Source organism: Bubalus kerabau, chromosome 9 (genome assembly GCF_029407905.1).
Source record: "Bubalus kerabau isolate K-KA32 ecotype Philippines breed swamp buffalo chromosome 9, PCC_UOA_SB_1v2, whole genome shotgun sequence".
Lineage (NCBI taxonomy): Eukaryota > Metazoa > Chordata > Mammalia > Artiodactyla > Bovidae > Bubalus > Bubalus kerabau.
In genome coordinates this window covers 17351777-17374240 of record NC_073632.1, presented here as the reverse complement: position 1 = coordinate 17374240, position 22464 = coordinate 17351777, and the positions used below count along the sequence as shown (strand labels likewise).

General features: G+C 39.9%; 1 protein-coding gene across 1 annotated transcript; it reads right to left on the bottom strand.

Annotated features, from left to right (window-relative positions):
- Window positions 1–4148: 4148 nt before the first annotated feature.
- Window positions 4149–16948, bottom strand: LOC129619544 (histone H2B type 1-L-like). Its single transcript, XM_055534727.1, has 2 exons — window positions 16723–16948; window positions 4149–4372 (listed from the first exon to the last, which is right to left on the bottom strand). The coding sequence occupies exons 1-2, from the start codon at window positions 16946–16948 to the stop codon at window positions 4149–4151; spliced, it is 450 nt and encodes a 149-aa protein (XP_055390702.1).
- Window positions 16949–22464: the final 5516 nt, after the last annotated feature.

The window sequence follows — 22464 nt, the reverse complement described above, 5'->3', positions numbered from 1 at the left end:
AGAAACCATGTTTTGTTCTTCCTTCTATGACAACGTGCCTTGCACAGAGTGGGCTTCGGTGAATGTTCTCTTTTGTATTTATGCTGCCAGATACTTTGTTTCATTTCATGAAATAACTCATTAAGAATGCATGTTAAGATGATATTTACTTTAAAATTCTGGGCCTCTGAAAAAAATTGAAATAGAACTCACATACCCATTTTTTAATCCTTAAGGAATTAATACTTAATGGTAAAGAACCCACCTGCCAATGTAAGAGATGTAAGTCATACGGTTCAGTCCCTAGGTCAGGAAGATCCCCTGGAGGAGGGCATGGCAATCCACTCTAGTATTCTTGTTTGGAAAATCCCATGGACAAAGGGGCCTGGTGGGCTACAGTCCACTGGGTCTCAAAGAGTCGGACACGACTGAGCAACTTAGCACACAGCACAGACACAGCACAATATCAGGGCAATAAAACTAGTCCTGCTTGAAATCAGCTAATGAATCCTTTGTAAACAAATGAATAATCGCCTTTCTTACAGGTAGACAGAGAGCATAAGATTTTAAATTGAGGATTTTCAAATTTGATGAAGATACTTTTATTTAGCCCATCTCCTTCTTTCTGTCCACAAGCAAATAAAAGCGCTTTGACATTCTGCAGCTGATATGTTCAAGGTCCCTTGAGTCATTTATCTAAAACTGTCTCTATTTCACTGATAATAACAAGGCCACCGATTAGCTCTTCTGCTTTTTCTTCTTCTATTTCTTTTTGTTATTTTTAGTTTACTCTGAATATCTGCAAATTTCAGTTGATGTCCCTTCAAGGCATCTCCCAGTGAATTTTCTAACTGAAAATTTCATTGTTGTCAAGCTTGTGTGAAAATTCTTTGGTAGCTCTCTAGGGTCAAGTGTAGATTTCTTAGCAAGCCCTCTACAGACTTGTAAAGTCTGAATCACAGATGGGAATGATATAGGCAGAAGGAACAAAAAGTGCCTGGGGCTCATGGGGTCAGGAAAGGTGTTTAAAGAAGGTGACTTTAGTGGGCTTTTACAGAGATGAGAATTACTACTTGTCACCCAGTAGAGATCAAAGTTGTTGTTTAGATATGAGCTTTTAGCTTGTTTGTTTCTTGTTCTTTTCAGCAGAAACAACCCTTTATAATGGCAAAAGAACCAAAATAAGAGGATGAAAAACAAAAAGCAGTTTTGTATATGAAGTGAAGCGCCTGGTTAACGCAGTGATGTATGCGTGTATATTTAAGGGAGGGAGATACGAAGATAATTTATCATTTATAGGTGTTCAGATTCTTGTATATTTCAGGGAGGGAGATAGGAAGGAAGATAATTTGTCATTTATAGGTGTTCAGATTCTTGTATATTTCAGGGAGGGAGATAGGAAGATAATTTATCATAATTTATAGGTGTTCAGATTCTTAGGCAGCATGCTTACCTGATGGAAAAAGACCCTTGCTTGGAGACCCTTGATCCGGAGTTGGATACAGTGACTGAATGGGATTTTGAACTATTTTCTTATGAAGGGATAAGTAGGGAAGAAGAGTGAAAGACTATGTCATGACCAGGAGGCTAGACCAGGGAAGGTTGCTTCACTGTTTAATCCTATTTCTCTCTCTTCCTGGTACATGTTACTTTACATTTCCAGCCTCCCATAGTAGAAGCAACCATGTGACTAAGTTCTATCAGCAGGATGTTGGTGAAAGTGATGGGTACCATTTCCTGACCTAGCCCATAACAGAAGTTTCCCATGTGTGATTTTCTCTCTCTCCCTGTCTGCTGGTCAGATGTCCGTTCTCTGGTAGCCTCAGAGGTCACGTATGAAGACGGCAAAGGCCCGTAGTGATGAGGTGGACAGTACATCCCACGTTACCCCCATGGTTACTCAGGGCATCATCAAGGTAAAAATAATGGCCAGAATTTCCGCCAGACAGGTAGTGAGGGATTTGCTTTTTTATAAATGTATTTCCATGTAGTATATATCACACTTATATAAAAGTACGGAGAGAAATATAAAAATGCCTGAGCCTTCACATCCATTTTTGTCAAATCTTTATCTGTTTTTTTCCCTTTGTGATTCTCAGTGGTTTGCATTTTGGGTACTATGAGGTTTTCGTATAGTGGCCTACATGTGCATGCATGTATACTCAGTTGTGTCCGACTCTTTGCAACCCATGGACTGTAACCCACCAGGCTCCTCTGTCCATGGGATTTCCCAGGCAAGAATACTGATGTGGGTTGCCATTTCCTCCTCCAGAGGATTTTCCTGACCTAGGGATTGAACCAATGTCTCCTGCATTCATAGGCAGATTCTTTACCACTGAGTCACCTGGGATTGTTTTAAATTACTGATCTCAATTTCAAATCCATTTCTAAAACCATGCATTTGTACAGATGATTTTACTACTTATGTCTTTTTTTTTTTTTTTTTTTTATTTTATTTTTAAACTTTACATAACTGTATTAGATTTGCCAAATATCAAAATGAATCCGCCACAGGTATACATGTGTTCCCCATCCTGAACCCTCCTCCCTCCTCCCTCCCCATTCCATCCCTCTGGGTCGTCCCAGTGCACCAGCCCCAAGCATCCAGTATCGTGCATCGAACCTGGACTGGCAACTCATTTCATACATGATGTTACACATGTTTCAATGCCATTCTCCCAAATCTTCCCACCCTCTCCCTCTCCCACAGAGTCCATAAGACTGTTCTATACATCAGTGTCTCTTTTGCTGTCTCGTACACAGGGTTATTGTTACCATCTTTCTAAATTCCATATATATGCGTTAGTATACTGTAGTGGTGTTTTTCTTTCTGGCTTACTTCACTCTGTATAATAGGCTCCAGTTTCATCCACCTCATTAGAACTGATTCAAATGTATTCTTTTTAATGGCTGAATAATACTCCATTGTGTATATGTACCACAGCTTTCTTATCCATTCATCTGCTGATGGACATCTAGGTTGCTTCCATGTCCTGGCTATTATAAACAGTGCTGCGATGAACATTGGGGTACTCGTGTCTCTTTCCCTTCTGGTTTTCTCAGTGTGTATGCCCAGCAGTGGGATTGCTGGATCATAAGGCATGTCTATTTCCAGTTTTTTAAGGAATCTCCACACTGTTCTCCATAGTGGCTGCACTAGTTTGCATTCCCACCTACTTATGTCTTTTAACTTCCCTCCTATCTTTGTGTGTGAAAGATTTCCTACCTTTATTGTGTGTTTCCTTTACCACTGAGTTTTTAATTTTGTAATTTTCTTCTTTCTAGGTGTGGCCTTTTCTTTTTGATCTAGAAGAGTTCCTTTAGAATATGTTGCAAAGCTGTTTTGCTGGTGCTGAATTCTTTTAGCTTTTGCTTGCCTGTAAAGTTTTTGTTTGAACTGAATCTTGATGTTGCTTGTATTATGAATTTTACCCATGTTTTTAGAGTTATTTCTTATTGTGGTAGAATATCTACTTTGAAAGTTTCATTTAATGGTTTTTTTAATTATAAAATTTTTATATCAAAATATGCTATTATATATATGTGAAAGTGTTAGTCACTCACTCGTGTCTAACTCTTTGCGACCCCATGGACTATAGTCTGCCAGGCGCCTCTATCCATGGAATTCTCCAGGCAAGAATACTGGAGTGAGTTGCCACTTCCTTTTCCAGGGGATCTTCCCGACGCAGGGATCAAACTTATGTCTCCTGCATTGCAGGTGGATTCTTTACCGTCTGAGCCATCAGGGAAGCCCCTATTATATCATATATATATATCTATATATATATATAGATATATAATACTGAGTAATTTTAAGCTTAGATATGCAGGCTGCATGCTAGTCACATTAGTTTTATTTAAACAGTTACTAATAGGCAATATAATATACTTGTCAATAGTTCTGGCTCTTAAAAACAAACAAAACTTTGCTTTAAATTTTGGCTCAGCTGTGGAACTCTGGGCAAGTGACTGTCCCAACTTTTTCCTCTGTAAAATGGTGAAAGAACAGCAACTTTTTGGAATTGTGAGCTTTGTTCATTGCAAAAGCATATAAAGTGTTTAGCTCAGCATCTACTGCACAATAAAGTACTGAACACAAAATTAACTTATTTGATTTCAGGAGAATGTTTTTCCTACAGAGGATTAAACTTCCCTCATGTCCTTACATTTCAGAAGTGAGGTCCCGTTCGTGGTGTTCTATGAATTACAAGCATCCTCAGGTCCTGAGCAGGTGAGCAGTGATTGTGTTTGCCCTGATGACCAAGGAGAAGTGCTGCCCTGCTGTTGTCTTCCTCCTCCTGGCCTCCAGCTCCTGCTCTGAGTTGGGTGTGTGCCTGGCTGGTGGGAGGAGTGTCCCAGAGCCGTCTTGCCTGCACAGTCACGCCACGGGCTGCTGTAAGGAAAACACACCAGGGAGGCTAGGCTTTTCTCTAAGTGGAAAGAGGGCAGCTGCTCCCGGTGCTGTTTGTCTTCCAGGCAGAGGAGGCACTTCTCAGGTTGTGGTCCCACCTAAACACAGACGCTCACTTCCCGTCCCCCACTCCCTCAGTGAAGGTGCTGCTCTGTGCCTTATGGTAACATCTTACAGTCTCATCAATGGTGAGATGGGCAAACATTTATTGACCCTTTATAACAAATAAGGCAATGCTGTTTAAAAACAATAAAACATAGTTCTGTTGACAATGCACTTTTCTCCTGTTATCCTCAGAGTTTGTGTCATGATGGAGACATGATGGCAAGCTTTCCAGGACATTCAGCCTTCAGTCACAGTGCTCTGGGATTACTGGTTTGCTGAAATATGAATATAAAAACACCTGACTCACCCAATTATTTCCTAGAATAGTTAGCTGGGTGGAGGCTCCCCGAGTTAATAACTAAACCCAACCCTCAAATCTATTGGCAAAGGGCATGTTTAAGCTTAATGACTCTGTATCCACCCAGAGAGATAAAGGAGGCTTTGATATCCTACTCAGTAGGCTGGGGGAGGGGCATGAGTCATTAGGTACCTGGGAACTGAAGATGTGGGCTATACTGGGAATATTTTGAAAGGTGAGTTGAAGTACTAGCCTAGTCCTTCAGAGACTGCCCCGCATCAAGCCTGAGGCTGAAGATTCAAGAAATAGGACTTGAACAAGAGAAGATCTTGTGCAAGGGGAGCATAGGGCAGAGTAAATAATCTCTGCATTATGACATGTGGGTCAAGAGTTATGCTGGCTCACACAGGATCCACAATCCCACTCTGGGGCGTATAGCTGGACAAAACTGTAATTCAAAAGGAGGCATGCTCCTCATTGTTCATTGCAGCACTATTTGCAATAGCCAAGACGTGGAGGCAACCCAAATGTTCACTGACAGAGGAATGGATAAAGAGGATGTGTGTGTATATATATATACATACACACACATAGCAATATATGGAATATATACTGTTCCCTTGTATTTATATACAATGGAATATTATTCAGCCATAGAAAAGAAAGAAATAATGCCATTTGCAGCGCCTTGGGGGCCTAGAGATTGTCATACTAAGTAAAGTAAGTCAGACAAAGAAAAACAAATATCATATAATATTGCCTATATGGGGAATCTAAACTATGACACAAGTGAACTTAGCTACAAACAGAAACAGGCTTGTGGACATAGAGAAGAGACTTGTGGTTGCCCAGAGCAAGAGGGATGGGGGAGAGATGGATTGATCATTTGGGATTAGCAGATGAAAACTATTATACATAGGATGGATAAACAACAAGGTCCTACTTATAGCACTCTATAGCACAGAGAACTATATTCAACATCCTGTGAAAAACCATAAAAAAGAATATGAAAAAGAATGTATATATATATATGTATGTATAATGGAATCACTTTGCTGTACAGCAGAAATTAACACAACATTGTAAATAGACTATTAGTTCAATAAAATAAAAAAGAGCTATACAGGTTTAGAAAAAGAAAATTTCCACAGCTTAAAATATTTCCTATCTAATCGTAACTGTTGAATGACCTACGGTATGTGAGGTGTCTAGCCCTGTGTCTGGCCAGCATATACTGTCACTCAATCTGTTTCTTCCCTTCATCTATGATCTTTGCTTTTTATTTAATTTTTGTAAGAATAAGAGTACTTAAAGATGGTATCTCTAAAAGTCTTATGTAAATTCATATTTCTAAGGTATTAATTAGTATCTAAAGCTCTCTCATCGGTTTCACTGTGAACAATAATGAAACATGACAGCAAATTTAGTCATCTGTATCAAATTTCTGCCATATGGTTCAGAAATTATTTGGGGAAACATTTTGGAATGAAGACTCTTAGATCATTTTAGTATCTTACCATGGTTTTGCCAAAAAACAAACAAAAAACAAACAAACCCTATATATATAGCCAGAATATTAATTTTAAAACATCACTGGTAGTTAAAACATCCATGTAGTTACTCATTTTTGAATACTAAACTACCAGAGTGACTTTTTAAATGTGGGGCCAATCTTTCCAGTTCTTTTCCTGAGAAAATAAATTATGCTTTGAAGTATTAGTAAATTAGAGAAACTTTTCAGCTGTTCCACAATAAATTATTCCACAAGGTAGAAAAAAAATCATTTCACACGTCCTAGTAAAAGTCACTGTATTATACAAGGTCCTATTATATACCACAGGGACCTATACTCAATATTTTATAATAACCTATAAGGGAAAAAAATCTGAAAAATAATATATATGTATATTCATAACTGAATCACTTTGCTGTATACCTGAAACTAACACAACAATGTAAATCAACTATATTTCTATTAAAAAAAAAAGCCACTGTATCCTGAATAGGGTAACAAACACTCTAACATATAAAACCCAATGTATTAAGGCATGGGAGAAGGCAATGGCACCCCACTCCAGTACTGTTGCCCGGAAAATCCCATGGATGGAGGAGCCTGGTAGGCTGCAGTCCATGGGGTCGCTAAGAGTCCGACACGACTGAGCGACTTCACTTTCACTTTCACTTTCCACTTTCATGCATTGGAGAAGGAAATGGCAACCCACTCCAGTGTTCTTGCCTGGAGAATCCCAGGGACAGAGAAGCCTGGTAGGCTGCAGTCCATGGGGTCGCACAGAGTCGGACATGACTGAAGTGACGCAGCAGCAGCAGCAGCAGCAGCAGCAGCAGCATATAAGGCATGGACAATATAAAATATTTGAGAGTATCTTTTTCAACTCTACCTAGTCACCTATTTCATGTTTTCTTAATATGTGTATGAAATAATTCTATATATTTAAGACTTCATTAAACCTAAGTATATGAGGTAACTTCAAAATAATGTTTTTGTCAATAACAGTTAATCATGCATCTCTCATTTAATGATATTTTATTAAAGTCAGGTTTTTCTTTTCTAGAATATGCTAATATTGCTATCTTCTAGAACAAAATATCAGTAAAAAAAGAAAAAAGAATTTACTTGACTGAGTATTATGAAATTTTGATAGGCTGGATTTTAACTCTTTGACGATTAGCTTTCCTATTGCACCTCTCCCCTCCCCCACACTCCTCTGCTCCAACACGTACCCTTTGGGGCAAGTTTCCCTTTCACAGATACAGCCTTGTTGTTGGGCCAGTCTGGCTATAGACAGGATGTAACTTGTAGGAAGGAGAAACCCTGGTGTCCCAGAAAGACTGAGGCTGATGGCGGAGGGGCCAGCCTGCCTCTTCCCTTTGCTTTGCTAGACAGTGAGTATGTTCTGGGAGAAGTGGCCCACTGCCACCAGGAGCGTGGGGAGCTGTGACCCCGGCCAGGCTCTGTGTAAGGAAAAGGGGAGAATTCAGGAGGCAGTGCAATTCAAGGGCAGGACGTGCTTCCAAAGGAGGAAAGAGGAGCCAGAAAGGGTGATTTGAAGACTTCAGATAATTTGGCAACTTTTTACCTAGGGCCTGTGAGTGTGTGTGTGTGTATAGGAAGGAAGTAGCATTGCGAAACATCCCCACGTACCACTGGCCAGCCTCCCTGGCTTTGAAAAACAACAATAAAAAACAAACTACTTTGAATCCTTTCGTAACAGGAAATAACATACTGGAAACTAGAGAATTGTGATGTAAAAATAAATCCAAGAACTTAGAACAATAGAGGCTAAATAATTTATTTAAAGGGTTTGTATAATAAGAGTTGGGAATAATAGAACAGGAGCACCCAATATAGTTGACGAGGCATCAAATAAGGTAGTGAAAGTAGCTGAGAGCCACACATTTGCCGGTTTTCAAACATATCCAAGGATTGTCAGCACTCTCATCTCCAAATATCATTGTAACCTAAATTGTCTTCGCATTGCAACTTTCGTAAATTCAAATAATAGCAGTAAGGAACTGACAAAGGATCAGTTGTATAGGTTTCAGAAAAACAAGTTTTGATTTCCCTTTAGTAAGAAAATCTAGTAAAGAAAAATGAGTTCTTGTAGAATAAAAAAGACATGTTTCATATTCCACTGTAGTCAAATCAGAGGCAGTTTCTCTCTCTATAATGAGTACAGGTGATGCATATGTGATGAGTTATTAGAGAGCCACTGGTATTTTGTGATATGATATCCACTTACAATATGATTCTGAAAATTGTTTACACCCACATCTCATGCAGATGGTGCCAGCCAGAAGCATTCAGAAGTCATCACACACCACACAGGCAAACACCATGATGCTGAGGAGAAAGGGTCTTCCCCCGCCACTCCTAGCTAATTTATTATCTTCTCAGTCTAGCTCTCTGGAGAAGGCAATGGCAAGCTACTCCAGTACTCCTGCCTGGAAAATCCTATGGATGGAGGAGCCTGGTAGGCCACAGTCCATGGGGTCGCTAAGAGTCGGACACGACTGAGCGACTTCACTTTCACTTTTCACTTTCACGCATTGGAGAAGGACATGGCAACCCACTCCAGTGTTCTTGCCTGGAGAATCCCAGGGACGGGGGAGCCTGGTGGGCTGCCGTCTATGGGGTCGCACAGAGTCGGACACGACTGAAGTGACTTAGCAGCAGCAGCAGCTCTCAGGACCTGTATTTCTTCTTCTAGACACAGAACACTTCTGCTCTCTTATCATGAACTCACCCACGTGAACTTCACTGTTTTTCATTTGACCTGACTTGTTTTCAGATAGAGTCAAAGAAGGGAGGAAATGAAGAGAAGGGACCTAAAGGGGTGCTCCAGTTTTGGGGTTCTCCCTGGTGGAGATCCCTCTGCGGCTTCCAGAGCTGATAGATGTGGGTCTGAAACTGGAAATTGGTGCCCAGAGGCGGCTCTTCATATACTCATTGCTGAGAGTTTGTTTATTTTGCAGAAGTTGCCTTATAAGTTTGCTTATAAAATGCACCTCTTACTTGCATTTATCCACTTGCTAAGACTAATTTTTAGTCTCATTTTTTTGTTTTTGGCCTCAGTTTGATTCATTGTACTTCAACAAATTGTTGAAGTGACCCATTTCTGTAACATATTTTTTTGTATACCATTTAAAAAAAATTTTTTTTTGTATAGACAACCAAATCCTTGAGAAGAGGTGAAGTAATGATTCTTTGATTAGAGAGCTCTACTGTCACTCTTATGCCCTAATGTTGTTTTGTGAATGATGTTTAAAGTATTTAATAAATTGTGTCTTTAATATGATCATGGAAATGATTTCCAAGTTATACTCCAATTTACAACAAACTACTGAATGCTGAAAGTGAACAGAAATGCATTTATCTGTATAAATGACTTGAAATAACTGTATCTAAGATGTCTTTTTTATGCTGTGTAGTTACCTTTATGGGAGTTTTAAGCCATTCAGCTGGAGGATAAAAAATCCTCCAGACATTTATACTAAGTATGAAAACCCAGGTATGAGACTGATGATTCTATGACTAAGCCTTGTACTTTATATAGCGTGTTATACAATCAGTTTTGGAATCTTTTAGAGTAACTGAGAGGATATTAAAACAATAATCGTTCCTTTTCCAATAACTCGCTTACACGTTAATCAGCATATTCAAGCTTCCTTCTCATTAGTTTTACAAAATTCTAGGAAATACTTTCCATTGTATGTTATGAGTGATTTTATTAAAGGATTAAAATCCTTTCAATAGACAATAGGGATGTGAAGTTGGATACAGGTATTTTGTATCCTAAGCCAATGCTCCAGTCCCAGGTAAATCTTGAAAAGGACTCAATTTAGTTATTTTATACTTTGCTTTATGGCAAAAGTAGCCATGTAATAAATTTTGCATGCCACATCTTACCTCAAATTCTCCATCCTGGCTCTTGTTTCTACATTCAGAACACTGGAAAAAATTGCTGAGAAAAATCTCTGGCCAAAAAATTTTTTTTCTTACAATACTAGAGTTCATACTTTTAATTGCATGTCTGCTGAGTCCTTGATGAGACTTTTTTCCCCCCTTTGAGAAGGGATAACTCCGACCACCCTCCTATTATTCAATTCAGTTCAGTTCAGTCGCTCAGTCGTGTCTGACTCTTTGCAACCCCATGAATTGCAGCACGCCAGGCCTCCCTGTCCATTACCAACTCCCGGAGTTCACTCAGACTCACGTCCATTGAGTCAGTGATGCCATCCAGCCATCTCATCCTCTGTCGTTCCCTTCTCCTTCTGCCCCCAATCCCTACCAGCATTAGAGTCTTTTCCAATGAGTCAACTCTTCATATGAGGTGGCCAAAGTACTGGAGTTTCAGCTTTAACATCATTCCTTCCAAAGAAATCCCAGGGCTAATCTCCTTCAGAATGGACTGGTTGGATCTTCTTGCAGTCCAAGGGACTCTCAAGAGTCTTCTCCAACACCACAGTTCAAAACCATCAATTCTTCGGCACTCAGCCTTCTTCACAGTCCAACTCTCACATCCATACATGACCACAGGAAAAACCATAGTCTTGACTAGACAGACCTTTGTTGGCAAAGTAATGTCTCTGCTTTTGAATATGCTATCTAGGTTGGTCATAACTTTCCTTCCAAGGAGTAAGCGTCTTTTAATTTCATGGCTGCAGTCACCATCTGCAGTGATTCTGGAGCCCAGAAAAATAAAGTCTGACACTGTTTCCACTGTTTTCCCATCTATTTCCCATGAAGTGATGGGACCAGATGCCATGATCTTCGTTTTCTGAATGTTGAGCTTTAAGCCAACTTTTTCACTCTCCACTTTCACTTTCATCAAGAGGCTTTTTAGTTCCTCTTCACTTTCTGCTATAAGGGTGGTGTCATCTGCATATCTGAGGTTATTGATATATCTCCTGGCAATCTTGATTCCAGCTTGTGTTTCCTCCAGCCCAGCATTTCTCATGATGTCCTCTGCATAGAAGTTAAATAAGCAGGGTGACAATATACAGCCTTGACATACTCCTTTTCCTATTTGGAACCAGTCTGTTGTTCCATGTCCAGTTCTAACTATTGCTTCCTGACCTGCATACAAATTTTTCAAGAGGCAGATCAGGTGGTCTGGTATTCCCATCTCTTTCAGAATTTTCCACTGCTTATTGTGATCCACACAGTCAAAGGCTTTGGCATAGTCAATAAAGCAGAAATAGATGTTTTTCTGGAACTCTCTTGCTTTTTCCATGATCCAGTGGATGTTGGCAATTTGATCTCTGGTTCCTCTGTCTTTTCTAAAACCAGCCTGAACATCAGGAAGTTCACGGTTCACATATTGCTGAAGCCTGGCTTGGAGAATTTTGAGCATTACTTTACTAGCATGTGCTGTTGCTGCTGCTGCTAAGTTGCTTCAGTTGTGTCCAACTCTGTGCGACCCCAGAGACGGCCTCCTACCAGGCTCCTCTGTCCGTAGGATTCTCTAGGCAAGAACACTGGAGTGGGTTGCCATGTCCTTCTCCAATGCATGAAAGTGAAAAGTGAAAGTGAAGTCGCTCAGTTGTGTCCGACTCTTAGCGACCTCATGGACTGCAGCCTACCAGGCTCCTCCGTCCATGGGATTTTCCAGGTGAGAGTACTGGAGTGGGGTGCCATTGCCTTCTCTGTTACTAGCATGTGAGATGAGTGCAATTGTGCAGTAGTTTGAGCATTCTTTGGCATTGCCTTTCTTTGTGATTGGAATGAAAACTGACCTTTTCCAGTCCTGTGGCCACTGCTGAGTTTTCTGCACTGACTTCCTGTATGTGGCCACAGGCGGCCTTGCTCTTACTTTATAGACAAAACTGAAGCACCAGATGGAAACTCTCTTCAGCTTTACCAGCAACAGTCTACACACTTCACTTACCAGCTCCCACACATATCCTCAGGGTTTTCTTTCTCATGGGAGGAGTGTTGTTCTTTGGATGGAGGTTAGTCATTTATCTGTGTTCCTGATCACAGGCTCTCCAAAGCCCCGGTGCCGTGCTGCATCACTATCCCCCTCGTCTTTGTTCTCCTGCTGCTGCTGCTGCTAAGTCGCTTCAGTCGTGTCCGACTCTCTGTGACCCTATGGACAGCAGCCCACCAGGGACCTCTGTTCACAGGATTCTCCAGGCAAGAATACCGGAGTGGGTTGCCATTTCCTTCTCCCTTTGTTCTCCACTGGTCCCTCATCACAGCCCTTAGCCCTCTGCCCAGCCCCCAGGTGAGGATGTTCTGCAGTTCAGTGCTTACCCTTTCCTTCTCTCCTGGGTGCATCATAAATGAGATCTCACCCACATCCCTGGCTTCAAGTGCTCACTAAAGATGTCTGCATCTGGCTCTAGCCCTGACAGCTCTCCCAAGAGTGCTTGACACCCAGGGGACAGCTCTACTCATCTGTCCAAAGATGCCTCCATCATAAAATGTTCAAAATGAATCCATAATTGGGGACACTTTTATAATCTTATCTTATGTATTCTCTTTGATGATGAATGGGGCTATGAATGTCCAGTCTTGAAGCCTAGAAGTCATCTTTATCTCTTCCCTTGCTCTGACTCTCTACTTTCAGAAAATTACCAAGTTCTGTGATATAATAATAATTAATTGTGCTTAATATGGGCTGGGCATTTTTCTAGGAGGATTAAATGTATCATATCAATCTTCATCATTACTGTATTCTGTGGGTGGCTATTATTGGCTATTATTTTTATTTATTTATTTTTAAAGTATCATTTTATTTACTTATTTTAAAAGTAAGTATTTATTTGGCCGCATAGGGTCTCAGTTGTGGCATGTAGGATCTTGTGTTGCGGTGCAAGGATTTCTTTCTAATTGCGGCCCCTGGGCTCAGTTATCCTGCAGCATGTGGGATCTTAGTTCCTCCACTAGGGATCAAACCTGTGTCCCCTGCATTGGAAAGTGGATTCTTAATCACTGGACCACCAGGGACCTCTGCCACCAACATCTTAAGGGCAAGAAAGCTGAGGCACAGAGAGGCAAAACAATGTCAGGAGACAGGGTAATAAAGGGTAGGGCTGGGGTCTAATTACACAGCCAGCTTTCAGGCTTTCAACAACCACACTCTGCTGCCTTCCAACATGCTGCTGCTGCTGCTTAGTCATTTCAGTCGTGTCTGACACTTTGCGACCCTATAGACTGCAGCCTGCCAGGGTCCTCTGACCATAGATTCTCTAGGTAAGGCTAAAGTGGGTGATCAAACCCAGGTCTCCTGCTTTGCAGGCAGAGCCACCAGGGAAGTCCGCCTTTCAGCATGTCAGGACCCTAAATATCCTGAATTCATTTCCTCCTATTCTTTTTTTTTCTTTATTAATTACTTTATTTTTTATTGAAGGATAATTGCTTTACAGAGTTTTGCTGTTTTCTTTCAAACCTCAACATGAATCATCCATAGGAATACATATATTCCCTCCCTTTTGAAACTCTCTCCCATCTCCCACCCCATCTCACCCCTCTAGGTTGATACAGAGGCCCCTGTTTGAGTTTCCTGAGACATACAGCAAATTCTCATTGGCTATCTATTTTACATATGGTAATGTAAGTTTCCATGTTACTCTTTCCATACATCTCACCCTCTCCTCTCCTCTCCCCATGTCCATAAGTCTATTCTCTATGTCTGTTTCTCCATTGCTGCCCTGTAAATAAATTCTTCAGTACCATTTTTTTAGATTCCATATATATGCGTTGCTGCTGCTAAGTCACTTCAGTCATGTCCAACTCTGTGTGACCCCATAGACGGCAGCCCACCAGGCTCCCTCATCCCTGGGATTCTCCAGGCAAGAACACTGGAGTGGGTTGCCATTTCCTTCTCCAATGCATGAAAGTGAAAAGTGAGAGTCAAGTCGCTTAGTCGTATCTGACTCTTAGCGACCCCATGGACTGCAGCCTACCAGGCTCCTCCGTCCATGGGATTTTCCAGGCAAGAGTACTGGAGTGGGGTGCCATTGCCTTCTATGATATATGCATTAGAATACAGTATTTATCTTTCTCTTTCTTACTCTCTTTACTCTGTATAATAGGTTCTAGGTTCATCCAGCTCATTAGAACTGACTTGAACGTGTTCCATTTTATGGCTGAGTAACATTTCATTGTGTATATGTACCACAATTTCTTTATTCATTCATCTGTCAATGGGCGTCTAGGTTCCTTCTGTGATCTAGCTATTGTAAATAGTGCTGCAATGAACATTGGGATATATGAGTCTCTTTCAATTTTGGTTTCCTCAGGGTTTATGCCTAGGACTGGGATTCCTGGGTCATATGGTGGTTTTATTCCTAGTTTTTTTCAGGAATCTCTATGCCATCTTCCATAATGACCGTATCAATCTACATTCCCACCAACAGTGCAAAAGTATTCCCTTTTCTCTACACCCTCTCCAGCATCTATTGTTTGTAGAATTTTTGATGGGGGCCATTCTGACCAGTGTGAGGTGATATCTCATTGTAGTTTTGATTTGCATTTCTCTAATAATGAGGGATGTTGAGCATCTTTTCATGTGTTTGTTAGCCATCTGTATGTCTTCTTTGGAGAAATGTCTGCTTAGGTTTTTTTCCCACTTTTTGATTGTGTTGTTTTTTTTTTTCTGGTATTGAGTTGTATGAGCTGATTCCATATTTTGGAAATTAATCCTTTGTCAGTTGTTTCATTTGCTATTATTTTCTCCCATTCTGAGCATTGTCTCTTCACCTTGTTTATAGTTTCCTTTGCTGTGCAAAAGCTTTTAAGTTTAATCAGGTCCCGCTTGTTTAATTTCATTTTTATTTCCATTAGTCTAGGATGTGGGTCATAGAGGATCTTATTTGATTTATTTTGTTGAGTGTTCTGCCTATGTTTTCCTCTAAGAGTTTTATAGTTTCTGGTCTTACATTTAGGTCTTTAATCCATTTTGAGTTTATCTTTGTGTATGGTGTTAGGAATTATTTTAATTTCATTCTTTTACATATAGCCATCCAGTTTTCCCAGAACCATTTACTGAAGAGGCTGTCTTTGCCCCATTGTATGTTCTTGCCTCCTTTGTCAAAAATAAGGTACCCATAGGTGCATGGGTTTATCTCTGGGCTTTCTATCTTGTTCTATTGGCCTATATTTCTGTTTTTGTGCCAGTACCATACTGTTTTGATGACTGTAGCTTTGTAATATTATCTGAAGTCAGATAAGTTAATTCCTCCAGCTCCATTCTTTCTCAAGACTGCTTTGGCTATTTGGGGGTTTTTTGTGTTTCTATATAAATTGTGAAATTTTTTGTTCTAGTTCTGTGAAAAAATGCCATGGTAATTTGATAGGGATCACGTTAAATCTGTAGATTGTGTTTGGTAGTATAGTCATTTTCACAATATTGATTCTTCCTACCCAGGAACATGGAATATCTCTCCATCTGTTTATGTCATCTTTGATTTCTTTCATCAGTGTCTTATACTTTTCTGTGTACAATTCTTTTGTCTCCGTGTGTAAGTTTATTCCTAGATATTTAATTCTTTTTGTTGTAATGGTGAGTGGGATTGATTCCTTAATTTCTCTTTCTGATTTTTCATTGTTAGCATATAGGAATGCAAGTGACTTCTGTGTATTGATTTTTGTATCCTGCAACTTTGCTAAATTCACTGATTAGCTTGAGTAATTTTCTGATACTATCTTTAGGGTTTCCTATGTACAGTATTATGTCATCTGCAAACAGTGACAGCTTTACTTCTTTTCCAATCTGGATTCCTTTTATTTCTTTTTCTTTGATTGCAGTAGCTAGGACTTCCAGAACTATGTTGAATAATAGTGGGGAAAGAGGATAGCCTTGTCTTGTTCCTGATCTTTGGGGGAATGCTTTCAGTTTTTCACCATTGAGAATAATGTTTGCTGTAGGCTTATCATATATGGCCTTTACTATGTTGAGGTAGGTTCCTTCTATGCCCATTTTTCGAAAAGTTTTAAAAACAAAGCTTGTGGAGGTGATGGAATTCCAGTTGAGCTATTTCAAATCCTGAAAGATGATGCCATGAAAGTGCTGCACTCAATATGCCAGCAAATTGGGAAAACTCAGCAGTGGCCACGGGACTGGAAAAGGTCAGTTTTCATTCCAGTCCCAAAGAAAGTGAAAGTGAAGTCGCTCAGTCGTGTCTGACTCTTAGCGACCCCATGGACTACAGCCCACCAAGCCCTCCGTCCATAGGATTATCCAGGCAAGAGTACTGGAGTGGGGTGCCATTGCCTTCTCCGTTAACAGTGGCTAGGCATATTATATTTACTTGGAGCTGGTATACTTGGTGACAGCCTTAGTGCCCTCAGACACGGCGTGCTTGCCCAGCTCCCCAGGTAGCAGCAAGCGCACGGCGGTCTGGATCTCCCTGGATGTGATAGTTGAGCGCTTGTTGTAATGCACCAGGTGCAATGCCTCACCAGCAATGGGCTCAAAAATGTCATTGACGAAGGAGTTCATGATTCCCATGGCCTTGGATGAGATGCCGGTGTCTGGATGGACTTGCTTCAGCACCTTGTACATGTACACAGAGTAGCTCTCCTTGCGGCTGTGCTTGTGCTTCTTGCCGTCCTTCTTCTGGGCCTTGGTCACAGCTTTTTTAGAGCGCTTTTTAGGGGCAGGAGCAGACTTAGCCAGTTCAGGCATGTCTATAATGACAACACCCAACAACACAGAATCCCAAAGAAAGGCAATGCCAAAGAATGCTCAAACTACCACACAATTGCACTCATCTCACATGCTAGTAAAGTAATGCTCAAAATTCTCCAAGCCAGGCTTCAGCAATATGTGAACTGTGAACTTCCTGATGTTCAAGCTGGCTTTAGAAAAGGCAGAGGAACCAGAGATCAAATTGCCAACATCCACTGGATCATGGAAAAAGCAAGAGAGTTCCAGAAAAACATCTATTTCTGCTTTATTGACTATGCCAAAGCCTTTGACTGTGTGGATCACAATAAACTGTGGAAAATTCTGAAAGAGATGGGAATACCAGACCACCTGACCTGCCGCTTGAGAAATTGTATGCAGGTCAGGAAGCAATAGTTAGAACTGGACATGGAACAACAGACTGGTTCCAAATAGGAAAAGGAGTATGTCAAGGCTGTATATTGTCACCCTGCTTATTTAACTTCTATGCAGAGGACATCATGAGAAATGCTGGGCTGGAGGAAGCACAAGCTGGAATCAAGATTGCCGGGAGAAATATCAATAACCTCAGATATGCAGATGACACCACCCTTATGGCAGAAAGTGAAGAGGAACTAAAAAGCCTCTTGATGAAAGTGAAAGTGGAGAGTGAAAAAGTTGGCTTAAAGCTCAGTATTCAGAAAACGAAGATCATGGGATCTGGTCCCATCACTTCATGGGAAATAGATGGGGAAACAGTGGAAACAGTGTCAGACTTTATTTTCTGAGGCTCCAAAATCACTGCAGATGGTGACTGCAGCCATGAAATTAAAAGACGCTTACTCCTTGGAAGGAAAGTTATGACCAACCTAGATAGCATATTCAAAAGCAGAGACATTACTTTGCCAACAAAGGTCCGTCTTGTCAAGGCTATGGTTTTTCCAATGGTCATGTATGGATGTTAGAGTTGGACTGTGAAGAAGGCTGAGTGCCGAAGAATTGATGCTTTTGAACTGTGGTGTTGGAGAAGACTCTTGAGAGTCCCTTGGACTGCAAGGAGATCCAACCAGTCCATTCTGAAGGAGATCAACCCTGGGTGTTCTTTGGAAGGACTGATGCTAAAGCTGAAACTCCAGTACTTTGTCCACCTCATGCAAAGAGTTGACTCATTGGAAAAGACTCTGATGCTGGGAGGGATTGGGGGCAGGAGGAGAAGGGGACGACAGAGGATGAGATGGCTGGATGGCATCACTGACTCGATGGATGAGAGTCTGAGTGAACTCCGGGAGTTGGTGATGGACAGGGAGGCCTGGAGTGCTGCGATTCATGGGGTTGCAAAGAGTTGGACAAGACTGAGTGACTGAACTGAACTGAACTGAACTGAATCATAAATTGGTGGTGAATTTTGTCAAGGCCTTTTCTGCATCTATTGAGATGATCATATGGTTTTTATATTTCAGTTTGTTAATATGGTGTACCACATTGATTGATTTGCATATATTGAAGAATCCTTGCAGTCCTGGAATAAACCCAGCTTGATCATGGTATATGAGCTTTTTGATGTGTTGCTCAATTCTGTTTGGTAGAATTTTGTTGAGGATTTTTGCATCTATGTTCATCAATAATATTGGCCTGTAGTTTTCTATTTTTGTGTTGTCTTTGTCTGGTTTTGCTATCAGGGTGATGGTGGCCTCATAGAATGAATTTGAAAGTGTTCTTTCCTCTGCAATTTTTTGAAAGAGTTTTAGAAGGATAGGCATTAGCTCTTCTCTAAATGTTTGGTAGGATTCTCCTGTGAAGCCATCTGGTCCTGGGCTTTTGTTTTTTGGGAGATTTTTGATCAAAGCTTCAATTTCAGTGCTTGTAATTGGGTTGTTTATAATTTCTATTTCTTCCTGGCTCAGTCTGGGAAGACTGAAATTTTCTAAGAATCAAAGAATCCATTTCTTCCAGGTTATCTATTTTATTGCCATTTAATTGTTCATAATATTCTCTTATAATCCTTTGTATTTCTGCATTGTCTGTTGTAACCTCTCCGTTTTCATTTCTAATATTGTTGATTTGATTCTTCTCTCTTTTTTTCTTGATGAGTCTGGCTAACGGTTTGTCAATTTTGTTCATCTTCTCCAAGAACCAGCTTTTAGTTTTATTAACCTTTACTATTGTTTCTTTCATTTATTTTTCATTTATTTCTGCTCAGATCTTTATGATTTCTTTCCTTCTACCAATTTTGGGGATTTTTTTGTTCTTATTTTTCCAGTTGTTTTAGGTGTAATGTTAGGTTGTGTATTCAATGTTTTTCTTGTTTCTTGAGGTAGGATTGTATTGCTATAAACTTCCCTCTTAGGACTGCTTTTGCTGCCTCCCATAGGTTTTGAGTTGTCATGTTTTCATTGTCATTTGTTTCTAGAAATTTTTTGATTTCCCTTTTGATTTCTTCTGTAACCTTTTGGTTACTTAGAAATGTGTTGTTTAGTCTCCATGTGTCTGTGTTTGTTACATTTTTTTTCTTGCAATTGATATCTAGACTTATAGTACTGTGGTCCAAGAAGATGCTTGATACCATTTCAGTTTTCTTAAATTTACTGAGGTTTGATTTGTGACCCAAGATGTGGTCTCTCCTGGAGAATGGTCCATGTCCATTTGAGAAGAAGGTGTATTCTTCTGCATTTGGATGGAATGTCCTGAAGATATCAATGAGATCCATCTCATCTAATGTATCATTTAAGACTTATGTTTCCTTATGAATTTTCTGTTTTAATGATCTGTCCACTGGTGTGTGTGTGGTGTTAAAATTTCCAACTATTATTGTGTTACTGTCAGTTTCTCCTTTTATATCTGTTAATGTTTGTCTTATGTATTGAGGTGCTCCTATGTTGGGTGCATCAGTTCAGTTCAGTTGAGTTCAGTCACTCAGTCGTGTCCGACTCTTTGCGACCCCATGAATTGCAGCATGCCAGGCCTCCCTGTCCATCACCAACTCCTGGAGTTCACTCAAACTCACGTCTATTGAATCAGTGATGCCATCCAGCCATCTCATCCTCTGTTGTCCCCTTCTCCTCCTGCCCCCAATCCCTCCCAGCATCAGAGTCTTTTCCAATGAGTCAACTCTTTGCATGAGGTGGACAAAGTACTGGAGTTTCAGCTTTAGCATCATTCCTTCCAAAGAAATCCCAGGGTTGATCTCCTTCAGAATGGACTGGTTGGATCTCCTTGCAGTCCAAGGGACTCTCAAGAGTCTTCTCCAACACCACAGTTCAAAAGCATCAATTCTTCAGTGCTCAGCTTTCTTCACAGTCCAACTCTCACATTCATACATGACCATTGGAAAAACCATAGCCTTGACTAGATGGACCTTTGTTGTAGATATTTACAATTGTTATGTTTTCCTCTTGGATTGATCCCTTGATAATTATGTAGTGTCCTTCCTTATCTCTGGTAATCTTCTTTATTTTAAGGTCTCATATGAAGATTGCTACTCCAGCTTTGTTTTGCTTCCCATTTGCATGGAATATATTTTTCCATTCTCTCACTTTGGTCTATATGTATCTTGAGGTCTGAACTGGGTTTCTTGTAGACAGCATATATATGGGTCTTGTTTTTTATACATTCAGCCAATCTGTGTCTTTTGGTTGGAGCATTTAATCCATTTACATTTAAAGTAATTATTGATATATATGCTCCTATTGCTATTTTCTTAATTCTTTGGGGTCAATTTTGTAGATCTTTTTTCTTCCCTTTTATTTCTTGACTATCTAAGTCCCTTTAATGTTTGTTCTAAAGCTGGTTTGGTGGCGCTGAATTCTCTTAACTTTTGCTTGTCTGAAAAGCTTTTTATTTCTCCATCAATTCTGAGTGAGATCCTTACCGGGTACAGTAATTTTGTTTGTAGATTTTCCCCTTTCACTACTTTAAATATATCCTGCCATTCCCTTGTGGCCTTCAGAGTTTCAGCTGAAAGATCAGCTGTTAAATTTATGGGGTTTCCCTTGTATGTTATATGTTGCTTTTCCCTTGCTGCTTTTAATACTCTTTCTTTGTGTTTAGCCTTTGTTCATTTGATTAGTATGTGTTTTGGAAGTTTCTCCTTGGATTTATCCTGTATGGGACTCTTTGTGCCTCTTGGACTTGATTGACTATTTCCTTTTCCATGTTGGGGAAATTTTCATCTATAATCTCTTCAAAAATTTTCCCATACCCTTTCTTTTTGTCTTCTTCTTCTGGGACCCCCTATAATGCAAATGTTTGTGCATTTGATATGGTCCCAGAGGTCTCTGAGACTGTCCTCAGTTCTTTTCATTCTATTTGCTTTATTCTGCTCTTCAGAAGTTATTTCCACCATTTTATTTTCCAGCTCACTGATTCGTACTTATGCATCAGATATTCTGATATTGATTCCTTCTAGAATATTTTTGATTTCAGTAATTGTGTTGTTTCTGTATGTTTATTCTTTAATTCTTCTATGTCTTTGTTAATTGATTCTTGCATTTTCTCCATTTTGTTTTCAACATTTCTGATCATCTTTACTATCATTATTCTGAATTCTTTTTCAGGTAGTTTGCATATTTCCTCTTTATTTATTTGGACTTCTATGTTTCTAGTTTTTTCCTTCATTTGTGCAGTATTTCTCTGCCTTTTCATTATTTTTTTTTTAAGTTATTGTGTTTGAGGTTTCCTTTCCCCAGGCTTCAAGGTTGAATTCTTTCTTCCTTTTGGTCTGTCCTTTAAAGTTGGTCCAGTGGTTTGTGTAATCTTCTTATAGGGTGAGATTTGTGCTGAGTTTTTTTTTTTTTTTTAAATTTTACATAATTGTATTAGTTTTGCCAAATATCAAAATGAATCTGCCACAGGTATACATGTGTTCCTTGAGTTTTTGTTTGTTTGTTTTTCCTCTGATGGGCAAGGCTGAGTGAGGTGGTAATCCTGTCTGCTGATTATTGGGTTTGTATTTTTGTTGTTTAGATGAGGCGTCCTGCACAGGGTGCTATTGGTGGTTGGGTGATGCTGGGTCGTATATTCAAGTGGCTTCCTTTGTGTGAGTTCTCACTATTTGATATTCCCTCGGTTTAGTTCTCCGATAGTCTAGGATGTTTGAGTCAGTGCTCCCACTCCAAAGGCTCAAGGCTTGATCTCTGGTCAGGAATGAAGATTCCACAGTGGTTTGTTATGGCATTAAGTGAGATTAAAACAAATATCCAAAAAGGAGAAACCAAAGATGATCCCCAGACAAATGGCAGTTACAAAATAAGGCAAATAATAATTAAAATAATGGAATATACACATACACATAGACACCCATGAGCAAAGTAAAAATAGTCCAGCAAAAATAAACTACAGTAGATTGACCCAGAAAACAAAGGAAATCAAAAATTATATTTACCAGTTAAGAACAAAACTTACTTAAGCACTAACTGGAAAACAAAGCTAATGCAAGTTGCCAAGTGGGGGAATAAAGCAATGAAAACAAAACGAACAAATATCTTGAGAGGAAAGGAAAGAAAGAATAGATATGCAAAGTTAGATAGAGGTAGATAAAG